Raw genomic sequence first — 12399 nt, forward strand, 5'->3', positions numbered from 1 at the left:
GACTCACGTTCTCCACTGAGCAGGGTGAAGGCCAATTGAGGCCCACAGTACTGTGCTCTCCCCCGGCTTTGGGTCTTATCTAGAGACTCCTGGGAAGGTCACCATCCAGGCCAGTGGTGATGGTGATGGGCACTATTCACGCGAGCTGGCCACCGGCGTTAGACCCAGACGGAGTGGAATGATGTCTGGACCCAGTCCTTACACTTAAAGCCCAGGGTAGGACAGGCAGGGGAAACTGAGCCAAGGCCCCCCAGACGCAGACGCATCCATGGAGGGGGGCTCTTCCCTGGCCTCCTTCCCTAGGCAGTGAGTTCAGGGGCATGGGAGTGACTTACAGTTTCTCCGGGCAGTTCTCAGGCCTCTCCAGGATGCCATTGTCCATCACAAAGCGCAGCACCTGCTCGTTGGACAAGCCCTGGTAGGGCTGCTCAGCCAGCGTGGCGATTTCCCAGAGCACCACCCCAAACGACCTGCCGAGACACAGGGACAGCTTGGATCAGCCTCCTGCCTCCCCCCGAGAGCCGCAGCAGCAGCGTACCCATCGAGGTGGGGTTCCCCGCACCCTCACCAGAAATCACCAAACCAGAGCCCTCATATGCCGGTCACATCATTATTATGTCCCATCCAGCATTGCTCAGTCAGCCAGGTGCATTATGGGAGGATCTCATCTTCCTCCGATGCATCAGGTACTGTCTGTTTGTGACAAAGCAGGACTGTTCTTAATGTTTCCTCTGAATAGTGTGGGGGTGCCTCAGTTTCCCCTAGGCAGTTCTTAAGTATCTAGGTGGTGGGGTAAGGGTGTATGATCACTGCAGAACCCTAGAGGGCAGGTGTGTGCAGGGGTCTGGACACAGAGGATGGCCAACGCCCTGTTTCCTGGCAACTGATGGCCTGGGCCCTCCCCCCCTGCAAGGTGAGAGCTAAAGGGTTGGAGAACAAAGGAATCAGGTGACCTCCTGGCCGGGGAAAGGGACAAAGCCTAGAGGAGGAGGGGCTGGAGAGGGTTTCAGTTTGGGGCTGGCTGGGACATGGAGTGAAGTGCAGACTGGGTTGTCTGGCTCACTGCCCCCCAAAATGGACCCATCTGAGGGGTCCTGTTCTCTGCACCTACAAGCTCTGTGTTAGACCGTGTTCCTGTCGTCTAATAAACCTTCTGTTTTACTGGCTGGCTGAGAGTCACGTCTGACTATGGAGTTGGGGGGCAGGACCCTCTGGCTTCCCCAGGACCCCGCCTGGGCGGACTCGCTGTGGGAAGCGCACGGAGGGGCAGAGGATGCCGAATGCTCCGAGGTCAGGCCCAGGAAGGTGGAAGTTGTGTGAGCTGTGTGTCCTGAAGACAGTCTGCTCACAGAAAGGAGAGTTCCACAGAGTCCTGCCTGGCTTCATGGGGAACAGTTCCAGAGCATCGCCCGGGGACTCCGTGACACTGCTGTTGGGAGCAGGATACTGGACAGGCCAGATCGGTCCCGATGGTCCTCGAACACCTACCAGACATCAGATTGGGTGTTGAAGATCCCGTCCTTCAGGGCTTCCGGTGACATCCAGCGGACAGGAAGCAGCCCCTTGCCTCCTTTCCGGTAATAATCTGTCTCATAGATGTCTCTGGTCATGCCGAAATCTTTCAAGGAAGGAGGAGCCAAGGAGAAAAGAGGTCACTCACCAGGACCATCCGTCCTGGCTAGCGCTGAGCTCTCTGCTAGTAACACTGGCATCTACATGGCGCCTTCCACCCCTGTGGCACGAGGAGACAGGGGACTGACACCCCAACAGCCCGCTCTGTTTTGCAACTTGCCCAAGTCAGCAGTCATGCTAGGAAAAGAACCCAAGAGTCCGGGCCCCTTGTCCTGTGTGCTGAGCACCAGAAAAAGCTCTGTCTTCTATGCATGGAGGAGAAAACAACACAGGGGCTGATGCTCAGAAATGCTGAGTGTTCACCCACATCTCCAGTGGGACACAGCCCCTTTGCAAGCCAGGTGCCAAGTGTCCCGAAGCAGAGATGGACGCTGCTCAGTGATGGCCTGACTCCAAGCCTTTTGGGCCAGAAAAATTTACATGCAATGACCACCTGCAGAGGCGTTTATAAAGTGAGGGGCTGACCCTGCAAGGTCAGCGGGGGCTGATAGAGTCCAGACCAGCCCAGGACTGAGATGTCCATCACCCACCTCCAATCTTCACCGTGAAGTCCTCTGACACCATGCAGTTGCGGGCGGCGAGGTCCCGGTGCACAAATTTCTTGGCGTTGAGGTAGGCCATGCCGTCGGCAATCTCCCCTGCCATCTGGATCATGTCCTTGAGTGATGGGGGGGGCAGGCCAGGGTTGTTCTGAGTGACACATCAAAATGGAGGGGGATGAAGGGCATGTGGCTACTGAGGGGTGGGCCCAGGGGTAGGTACGCAAGTCCCTCCATCAACATCCGTGGATACTTTCTGTGGAAGGAACCACGGGACCAGAGTCCTGGCAGTTCCATGTCTGGATTTCATGGGCTCGGGAGACCCAACCTAGCTGGGACCTAAATTATTTTTGTATTATCTGTACTGTGGGAGTGGTGAGCAGCCAGCTATGGCATAGGGCCCCGTGGTGCGAGAGGCTGTACAAACACAGTGCAAAGAGATGTTCCCTGCCCCAGAGAGCTTCCAACCCCCTCTCCCAAATGTGAGGCGTATCTTCTTCCAAGCTAATTCTAAATCACCTACAGGATAGCTAAGGAGTCTGGCAGCAGGGCAGGTACGGGCATAGATAGACATATAGAATGTGTAGGGGTGGATGGATGAATGGACAGTATGGGGATGGATGGAGGGATATAGATATAGAGTATATGGGGATGGATGGACAGACAGACAGTAAGGGATGGATGATGACAGAGAATCAGTGGGCCATGAAGTCCGGACGTGGCCCCTCCATATCAGGCCTGGGGGGCTCTGAGCAGTGGTAAAGGGGGGAACGGCTGCCCAGGCAGTCCCCGCTCTGTGCATGGAGAACATCTGTATCCAGGGATGTCAGCTCCACCCAGCCAACCCCCCTGGGTTCCCGGAGAACAAGCACCTTCCTCCTGCCCTAACATTCCCTCCCCACCCATCAATAGGCTGACTGGCCACTTCCCAGGAGAGACAGGGCGTCAACCTGAGTTTGGGTCTCATCTCCTCCCACCCCGGCCAGCTCCTGCCTTCCAGGCCCCGGGCAGCAGAACAGCACAAGGCCCGGCCCCAGCGAGCCACCCACCTCTGCGTCCGGTCTGAGAGAGCGGAGGTAACTCTTCAAGTCCCCTCGGGTCATCAGCTCCATAATGACCAGAGCTGGCTGGCCCTGGGACACCACACCGAGGAGACGGACCTACGGCCAAGGCCAGACAGGAGTTAGAAAAGCAGCTCCAAAGCCGGAAGGGCAACCAGACTAGAGGGGCCACTGGTCTGATCCCACCTGGCCAGGAGGCAAGATCTGATGCTAGCCAGATCCCTGCCCTGGTCCCGTTCGGCAGCAGACCCGTTACCGAACTAGATGGGCCAAGAATCTGCTCTCATCCAGCAGCTGGTGCGATAGTGCAGCACATGGGCCCCTGGTTTGTCTTGTGGAGCAAGACCCCTGACTGGACAAACCATGGGGCTATTCTGTGGGGCTGGATACCTGATTGGATAGACCATTGGGCTGTCTTGTGGGGCAGGACCCCCATTGGATGGACGACTGCTTTGTTCCACAAGGACAAGGGTCAGGATATCAAGCTAAATGGTCTGGCCGGATATATCAGCAGATAAGGCAGCAGAAGAGATGGCCCAGTGATCTGGCCGGGCATGGCAAACAAACATTAGCTCCACCAAAGCTCCCGTAAGGGAAGTGATGGTGTCTGTCTGGGATGGGAGCTAAACAGGAGAGTGGAGTTGGTTGAAAATATTCCATAATCAAGAGAAAATGGCTTTTTTTTTTTTGTTTAAATAGAAATTTCTGCAGGAAAATGTCTATTTTCAACTAGATTTTTCAGGTTTTCATTAAAAAAAAAAACCTTGAAAATCATAAATTTTCCTGTTTTCAGCTGAAACTTTTCAGTTTTGAGCTTTTTGATGAAAACCTAAAAGAAAGGGGGGGAAAATTCAAGAAAATCTTCAACCGAAACAGTTTCATTTGAGTTAACATTTTTCATGGGGGGAAAAGAATATTTCTCACCCAACTCTCACATTAAGTTAAAATGGGAGCTGGTCCAAATTTTTCAAATTTCATGTAAACATTTTGCTTGAAAATTTGAATTTTGAGGGGGAAGATGTGAGACACCATTTCAGGGAATTCCCCTGTTTTTCAAGGAGCTGGTCAAATTCTTTTCAAGATATCAAAATGTTAAATTTTGATGAAAGAAAAACAAAAACCAACAGGGAAAGGGTCCAAAAATGGCCACAATATTTTTAATTAATAGTTTGCATTCTGATCATCTGATCTCCTGCTTAGCACAGGCCAGAGACCCTCACCCAGTGATTCCTACACCAAGCCCATAGTTTGTGGCTGAACTAGCATATGTCCTGTAGAAAGGCATCCAGTCTTGGTCTGAGATAGAGACTCCACCACGACCAGCCCTTGTTAGAATCCATCCCCCCTGTCCCCTCCCCACCGGATCCACACATACCACGTGGTGACACTTAAACGCCTTCATGACCGAGGCCTCATTCAGGAATTCAATCCGCTCCCTCATGGTGGCCAGCTCGTTGACGGTCTTCAAGGCCACCTTCGTCTCCTCGTCCTCTTTCTCGATGCCCTGGGCAATCCCTTCGTAGACCATCCCAAAGGATCCCTGCCCGAGCTCCCGGATCACCGTGATCTTATCCCGCGACACCTCCCACTCATCCGGGATGTACACTGACAAGGAAGACACAGGCCAGGATTATGCCAATGCTATCGCAGAGTGCTTCATGGCTCCCTCTAGTGGCTGAGCCACAGAAGAAAATCAAAGTCTACTACTGCTACAAGCTGAGGGAGCTGCTCCTTTAGCTCGATCTGTAAGTGCTGCAGGTTCCATCCTGGCTGGGACCCCCAGTGTGGGGTTTTGCTTCACGGGCCAAGTTAATGGTTATGGGGATGGGATTAACCCTTTAGGTGACTCTGAGACAAGACAAATGGCTGGTGGTTTAAAAGGCTACATTCACGTGCCCACGGGAACCCTATATATACAACTACCCAGCCATGTGTCCTGCGGTGGGAGTGACTCACTGACAGCCTGATCCTGGCCACCCACAGCTGCCACCAAAATGGCTAGGAGCAGCAGGTGCTCAGCTCCTCTGCGGAGCGGACTCGTTACAGCCTGGCTCTAGCTACTCCAAGAATGCATCCAAGTGCAGGATTGGGGCCAAAGAAGCAGCCCCAGAGGCCTTGACAATAAGACTCCTATCTTGTGCTGAGAGATTAAGCAAGGCCCCAGGGTCCAGTGGGTCAAACACTGACACAAACTGCCTGTGCGACCCTATTCCTTTCTGTGCCTCAATTTCCCCCATCCATAAAGTGGCTATATCATTTAGAGGCCCTTCGATGCTGGAACCAGCAATGGCTATTGCTTGGAAGCTGCCCACGTCCCAGCACCTCTCTGGAGAGCGCCGTACGTACTGTCCGAGGTGCTGAAGTATTCTGGATTGACCGAAGCATAGAGCGTTCCGCTGGGGTATCCATCATTGTTCCTACGAGGGGGGAAAAAGCAGGACAAAAATGAGTGCCGCACTCCAACAATGTCCAGCAAGGGCAGCAAGTCATTCCAAGCCAAGCAAGCTCCCGGAGAATTCCCCAGCACAAAGGGGCCTGCCACAACTCATCCACATCCCAAGCCCCAGCAGCTCTGCTCCTCTTAAGATACGGCCCAGGGCTGGCAATTCTGGAACTACTGTTCTCAGCGGATGTGCACGAGGGGCCGATTCTCCATTGCTTTGTGCCTGGCACGGTCGTTTACCCCAGGACAGCGACGGTATACAGAGCTACAACATCCAGAAGGTGATGCACTGGTGCAAGTGACTGCACAAGGGGGATCTGGTCCTTCCAGGCACCAGAAGGCCCTGTTCAGGATGCAAGGAACCCCAGCAGGGGCCGGGCCTGTGTTCCAACAGGACTGAATTTCGGAGCAGTTTGTAAAATGCTCCTGCAAGTTCAGAAGGGGAAGCTGCAGCTACCAGGGAAAATGCAAACACTGAAAATTCAAACCCAGTCAAAATGCAGCCGGAAGATCCCAATTCTCATTGACACCAAGGCCCCTGCATGCCCCATTTTGGTAGCACACAGGGCTCTGGAAGCAGAATTCAGTGATACTTGACACCCCTTTTACACTGCAGGGGCCTTTGTGTAGATAAGAATCAAGACCAAAGACAGGAAGGGATCTGGCCCCTTTGGGCTACATAGAGACCCAGGGCCATCAAAATATACAACCAGATCTCAGCTCTCCCATTCATAGGCAGAGATGCCTCTGATTTGCAGCACAAACATGGAGCAGCCTGGTCTATTCAAGCCAGGCTGCTGTCCACTCCCACCAGCCATGGCAGGGGCCATGCCAGCCGTGTCTGGATGGCTGAGGGTTCCTCTGAATCTGCGGGGTGGTTAGTTTCTGAAACCTGATGCAATCTAGGGCTCAGCAGCTGGTGTTTTCCTGTTCTGACTTGGGCAAGCAAATAAACTCAAGGGAGACGGCGCCCTATCTGGGCTGGGATCTGAGAGTTGCTGTCACGTACTCCCGGGCCCTGGGTGTATGAAAGATTTGGAGGGGGAGAATCAGTGCTGGTCACCTCTGCAGAGGGCAGATGGGGAAAGGGGGGGAAATGAAAGCCCAAGATTGCAAACGGGGTCCTCTAATTCTGGTTTCTCTGTCTGCTGCCATCCCCCCCAATTCCCGTCACCCCCCACCAAAAAACCCCATGTCTTTTATGCAAAACTGACCCCATCCGTAAAGAGCCATTGTTATTTAGTGAATATACATAACACACCAGGCTGAGTTACTAGATACATGGCTGGTCTGGTTGGGTTCTGGCAGCTTCTGAAGCACAGAACAAAGCCTGTTTCCAGGCACATTACCCTAGTCCTAGACACGACCGTAAGGTTTTCAAACACTGGGGCCCTGGAATCTCAGTGCCTCCAGTCCTGCACTTGGGCAGGGGGATGAAGGTGTGTGTGTGGGGGGGGGTCCCGTTTGCTCTCCCCGTATTCCAGGGAATGGAACATCTCGCCCTGGACAGCTCAAGAAATCTCACTGCAGGCCACTGTGCAAAATGCCGGCAAGTATTCGCCACACGCTGGAAACAGAGGCTCAGGTCTTGCTGGGCGTCCCCTGTCTGGAGGCCCAGCCTGGCAGGAGATGGGAATAGAGGTGGCTTTGTGCCCCCTGAATCCTGAGCCGGTCCAAGGGACTCAGGGTCTGCCCTAAATACAAAGGAGCATCCCACAGCTGGGGCGCAGCCCCTTCCCACCATGTCCCCCCTGCACCCAGGGGGTGGGATGACACTGGGTGGGGGAATCTCTCCCGGCTGGGTCCCGGCTCCTTTGCACTGCTCCTCCCTGGGACTTAGATCTGGGGAAGTGGCAACAGCCAATGGGATTCCATAGCCAGGTCCCGGAGATGACTGGCTCCAAGCCCAGAGCCAGTGGGTCCCACACTCCCAGCCTTCCCCCGCACCAAGCAGCTTTACCTACCTTCTCTTATAGTAGAAGAAGACTAAGACAACCAGGCAGCTGATCACCACCATGAGGACGATGGGCATGACGGTCAGCAGCACGTAGAAGCCGCCGGACTCCTCCTCGGCTGCATGGGGGAGAAGGGGAGGAATAAACAGGCCCGTCACTGAGACTCTAGCAACAAAGCTACCCCTCTCCTGCTGGGACGTGGGCACAGAGAGCATGGCCCGGTGGGCCCTCTCCTACGCCAGTGGCCATGACTGGTGTGGCAAAAGTAAATCAGGAAGTGTTATTTACTCCTTCTCCTCACACAAGAACTAGGGGTCACCCAATGAAATGAATAGGCAGCAGGTTTAAAAACAAACAAAAGGAAGTATTTCTTCACCCAACGCACAGTCAACCTGTGGAACTCCTTGCCAGAGGATGTTGTGAAGGCCAAGACTAGAACAGGGTTCAAAAAAGAACTAGGTAAGTTCATGGAGGATAGGTCCATCGGTGGCTATTAGCCAGGATGGGCAGGGATAGTGTCCCTAGCCTCTGTTTGCCAGAAGCTGGGAATGGACGACAGGGGATGGATCCCTTGAGGATTACTTGTTCTGTTCATGCCCTCTGGGGCACCTGGCACTGGCCGCTGTCGGAAGATGGACCTTTGGTCTGTCCCAGTCTGGCCGTTCTTACATTCTTAATCCACCTCTGACAGGAAGGAACTGTGGTCTCCTGCACAGGCAGGGTTTCCGTACGGACTGTGGCTCTCCCAAGCCAGCAGACCTACCCCTGCCCCTCGGGCAGCAGAGTCTAGGGAGAGGAGTAACCAGCAATCCCCCCCCCCCCGCATCCCCCTCCCGCCCCAGCCAGCCCCCTGCTGGGGAGAGCTGGAACTGCAATACCCCAGATACGTACCCGGGCCAAGGATGTAAAATTTGATGAGTCCAGTCCACGACCCATTCCCGGCCAGCGAGGTGGCCCGGACCTTGGCAGAGTAATTCCCCGGCTGCAGGAGGGCGAGGTGGACACCCCCGTATTTGGCGTAGCGGTGGCGAGAGACACAAACCACGGTGGGGACCTCCTGGGACGGGGAGAGAGAGAGACACGGATGTTCCTGCGGACTCGGGGCCATTTGCCAGGACATCTGTGCTGAATAGCCCTGGGTTTATATTTAGGTATATTACAGTAGCACCTAGAGCAGGGCCCAGACGTGCAGCTCAGACACACCGCGCAAGCCAGGGCCTGCCTCTGAGAGCTCAAAGGCTGAAAAGAAACCGTTGGGAGGAGAGGGAGAAAGTTCAGGGAGGGCGAGGGACTTGCACAAGGGTAGAAAGGAAAGAACCCAGGTGTCCTGAGCCCCATGCAGAGTTTAAGTGTTTGATGAGTGCCTTGTATTAAAAAGGCAAATGTTTCTGTATTCCTGTGGGTCTGTCTGTAACTCCACCGGAAGGGAGAGGCGTGGGGGTGAGCTGGTTATCGTGCGCCTAGGATCTTTAAATGTTTGCTTTGTAACGCTTTCCCCCTTACAGGTAAACGTGCTTGTTCAGAAAGGGCCGGGTGGCAGCCGACGGGCGGCGAGGACGCCGGGCACCGTGCATGAGGAGAGACATGGAGCAGGCTGTCTCCGGCCGTCTGTCTCTTGCAGGGAATATCGCAGGATAGACAGGGGATTCCACAGCCCGGAAATGCCCCGTTCAGTCTCCAGCCAAGAGAGGCCACAGCTGGGAGCCTGAAGTGGGAGCCCTCGCTGGAGCACCGAGGGGGCATGCAAGTGCAGTTGCCCTGAATGGAACCCAGGTGTCCTGAGCCCCCACTGAGGGCCTAGTCCACTACCCCACACTGCCCTTCTCTGCTCAGCTCTGGAGACACCCAGCACACTCCAGCGACAGAGCTGCTAGCCAGAGGATGGGCTGGAACCGAGCCGTGGCTGGGCTGTGCCCAGGCACCGGCTGCCAGCTCAGCCAGCCCCAGGGCTCAAACCGGGCACCCCCAGAGCTGCCTGCACACGTCGCTGTGGCTGGGGCTACAGCAGGCTGTGGCGGGGACAGGAACATGCATGGATGCTGGTGTGGGCGGAGGCTCCTATCCCAGGGCAGGGCAGGCAGGTGCCGTGGGCCAAGCAGGCTTGGGGGACAGGGGGACTGGTCTCGTCACCTCGTTTTCCCGGCTGTACTTGATCTCGTATTTGAGGATGAGCCCGTTGGGGTTCTTGGGTTCCTGCCAGCGCAGCAAGACGCTGTTCTTGCTGGCCGGCTCCCAGGTGACGTTGCCGGGGATGTTATCCGCTTCCGCTAGGGGGCAAAGCAGGAGAGGCCGAGAGGTTCGCTCAGTGTAGGGAGCAGTGTGGGGTGGGGGGGATCTGAGCGCTGCAGCGTGTGCGGGTCCCCAGTGCAGCTCAGCCCTGGCCCCCCACCTCGCCACCAAACCCACCAGAACGAGGAAGAGAAAAGCAGAGATCTCCCAGTTCACCCCGGCAGGGGCCCGCGGCAGGTGGGGAACGGAGGGGCTGGGCCAGGCTGAAATGCACTAACCCAGCAAACACACTGCTCCACGCCTTGCCCTCTGACCCACAGCTCCCCCCGCTACCCCAGCTCTGGGACCCCCATAGAATCACAGAAATTCTGGGCTGGAAGGGGCCTTGAGAAGGGCACCAGATCCTGTGGCAGAACCAAGTAAACCTCGACCCACAACTCTGTCAGTGCCCCTCAATCCCGACCCGCAGCCCCCCAGCCACCCCAGCCCTGGGCCACACTTGAGATCAGGCTGGTGGATCCGAACTGCGATCCCCAGGGGTTCTGGGTTGAGACCAGGAAACTCATTGAACTTGTGGTATCCTGGAAGCCTGGATCTCAACCAAGTGTCCAAAGAGGGGAGTGGGCCGTGCCTTGCTCTGCCTCAGCCCCCGCCAGCACAAGATGGAGCGTTCCTGTGTCCCGCCCCCCTTCCTCGGGGCCAGTACGTACTCTCAGGCATAGTCCGGGCAAAGACAAAGGTGGCCGCGCTGCAGCCCACGGTGTGGGCGGCATGGTTGCAGGCGTGGATGTCGATGCGGTACTCGGTGAAGTGGCGCAGCTGGGAGATGACTGTCCGGTCCCGCACCACTTTGTCCTCAAAGATCCGGAAATCCGTTTGGGCTTTGGGGGCGGCGCCTGGGCGGTGCAGCGGGGGCGGGTTCCCTGGGGGCTCCAGAGAGAAGGCGTTGGAGAGGGGGTGGCCAGAGCTGGTCAGGGCCAAGATGCCTCTGCGCCTCTTCCGAGTCCTGCGGGAGATAAGTGGGGAGTGATGTCTAGTGGTTAGAGCAGGGAGGCAGGACTATCCATGGCTCTGGGGTAAAGTAGGGACTAGTGAGTTAGAGCAGAGGGGTCTGGGAATCAGGACTCCTGGGCTCCATTCCCTGCTCTAGAAGGGGAGAGGGGTCGAGTGGTTAAAGCAGGGAGCTCGGAGTCAGGACTCCTGGGTTCTCTTCACAGCTGTTCTTAACCCTATCCTGTGTGTGTCCATGATGTACTGAGCCTCACTTACCTCTGAGGGGTTTTTTTGACAGATGTCACCTTCCAAGGGGGTCTGCAAAGACACAAATGAAAGGGGACTAGTTAGTGGACAGTGCTGAACCCGAGTCAGGGAGGGCAGGGACCCCAGAGGCAAAGGAGTGACTCTCTCTGGCTGGCCAAAACCCTAGACCTAAAAATCAGAGTGGAGTAAAATTACTCTTAACAAACAGGTCAAATTTACCTCATGTGGAATTTCGTGCAAACCCCACCCTGGGGCCAGGGTCAGCACAGAGATCAGCAAAGCCCTTTGCAAACATCAGCTAAGCAAACCTCATCCCCAGGAACCCCTGTCCTGTCCATCATCATCCACATTTTACACATGGGAAACTGAGGCACAGAAAGGCAAAAAAGACTGGCCCCAGGTCACAATGCAAGTTTGTACCAGGGCTACAGCAAGGATAGAACCTAGGAGTCCTGGCTCCCAGCACCTCTACTCCAGCCGCTGGATGGCACTCCCTCCCAGAGCTCGGGAGAGAACCCAGGAGTCCTGAATGCTGGAACCACCAGACGCCACTCCTCCCACAGAGACAGGAGTAGATCCCAGAAGTCCCCTTCTCTAATCACCAGCCTACACTTCCCTTCCCGTCCCTGTCTTTCCCGGCAAGATTGGGAAGGGATCCCCCATGCCCTAACTAAGCCACCCGCCCCCAGACCATGTGGATGATGATGGAGCTGCTGCTATGGGTCAGCAGTCCCCCTTGTTCCTGAAACCTGGCTAAGCCTTACCCTGCAGCATGTGGAGACAAGATGGAGTGGAGAGGCTGGGCCAGGAATCCCCCACCTCTGGCTGAATCATCCCCCTGGCAGGTGGCTATGAATCCCTTCTCCTCCCGGCTAGGCCCTGCCCTCTGGCATCCCCTCCTGCAAATAAGCCCCGCCCCTGGAACCTCCTCCCCCACTAAGCCCCGCCCCTGGAACCTCATCCCTGCCACTAAGCCCCGCCCCTGGAACCTCACCCCCACTAAGCCCCGCCCCTGGAACCTCCTCCCCCCCACTAAGCCCTGCCCCTGGCACCTGGGGATTATGATGGAATTGTGTAGGAAGTTCTCAAACTTCTTCTGGAAGGAGACAGCCTCGCCCTCCATCGGCAGCTGCCCGCTGTCCCGATGGCAGGGGCAGCACCGCTCCTCCGTGTCCTGCTCCAGCTCGGGGCCCTCGCTGTCGTCCACGTTGAAGCGGGTGTCCGCACTGCTGGTGGGCAGTTTGAGGCCTGGGGGGCAGAGAGAGAGAGAGAGAGAGAGT

General features: G+C 56.0%; 1 protein-coding gene across 3 annotated transcripts in view; it reads right to left on the reverse strand.

The window, feature by feature from the left end:
* Positions 1-12399, reverse strand: part of INSRR (insulin receptor related receptor) — a 40196-nt gene that overhangs the window by 3773 nt on the left and 24024 nt on the right. For all 3 annotated transcript variants that reach the window (XM_073322749.1, XM_073322748.1, XM_073322750.1), the window contains exons 10-21: positions 12172-12367; positions 11129-11170; positions 10570-10865; positions 9761-9897; positions 8522-8687; positions 7640-7748; positions 5579-5649; positions 4608-4837; positions 3221-3331; positions 2163-2322; positions 1489-1618; positions 336-470 (exon numbers count right to left, since the gene is read on the reverse strand). In XM_073322749.1, coding sequence (XP_073178850.1) covers positions 336-470; positions 1489-1618; positions 2163-2322; positions 3221-3331; positions 4608-4837; positions 5579-5649; positions 7640-7748; positions 8522-8687; positions 9761-9897; positions 10570-10865; positions 11129-11170; positions 12172-12367 — 1783 coding nt within the window. The remainder of the gene's footprint in view (positions 1-335; positions 471-1488; positions 1619-2162; positions 2323-3220; positions 3332-4607; positions 4838-5578; positions 5650-7639; positions 7749-8521; positions 8688-9760; positions 9898-10569; positions 10866-11128; positions 11171-12171; positions 12368-12399) is intronic.

Source organism: Lepidochelys kempii, chromosome 24, assembly GCF_965140265.1.
Source record: "Lepidochelys kempii isolate rLepKem1 chromosome 24, rLepKem1.hap2, whole genome shotgun sequence".
Taxonomy (NCBI): Eukaryota; Metazoa; Chordata; order Testudines; family Cheloniidae; genus Lepidochelys; species Lepidochelys kempii.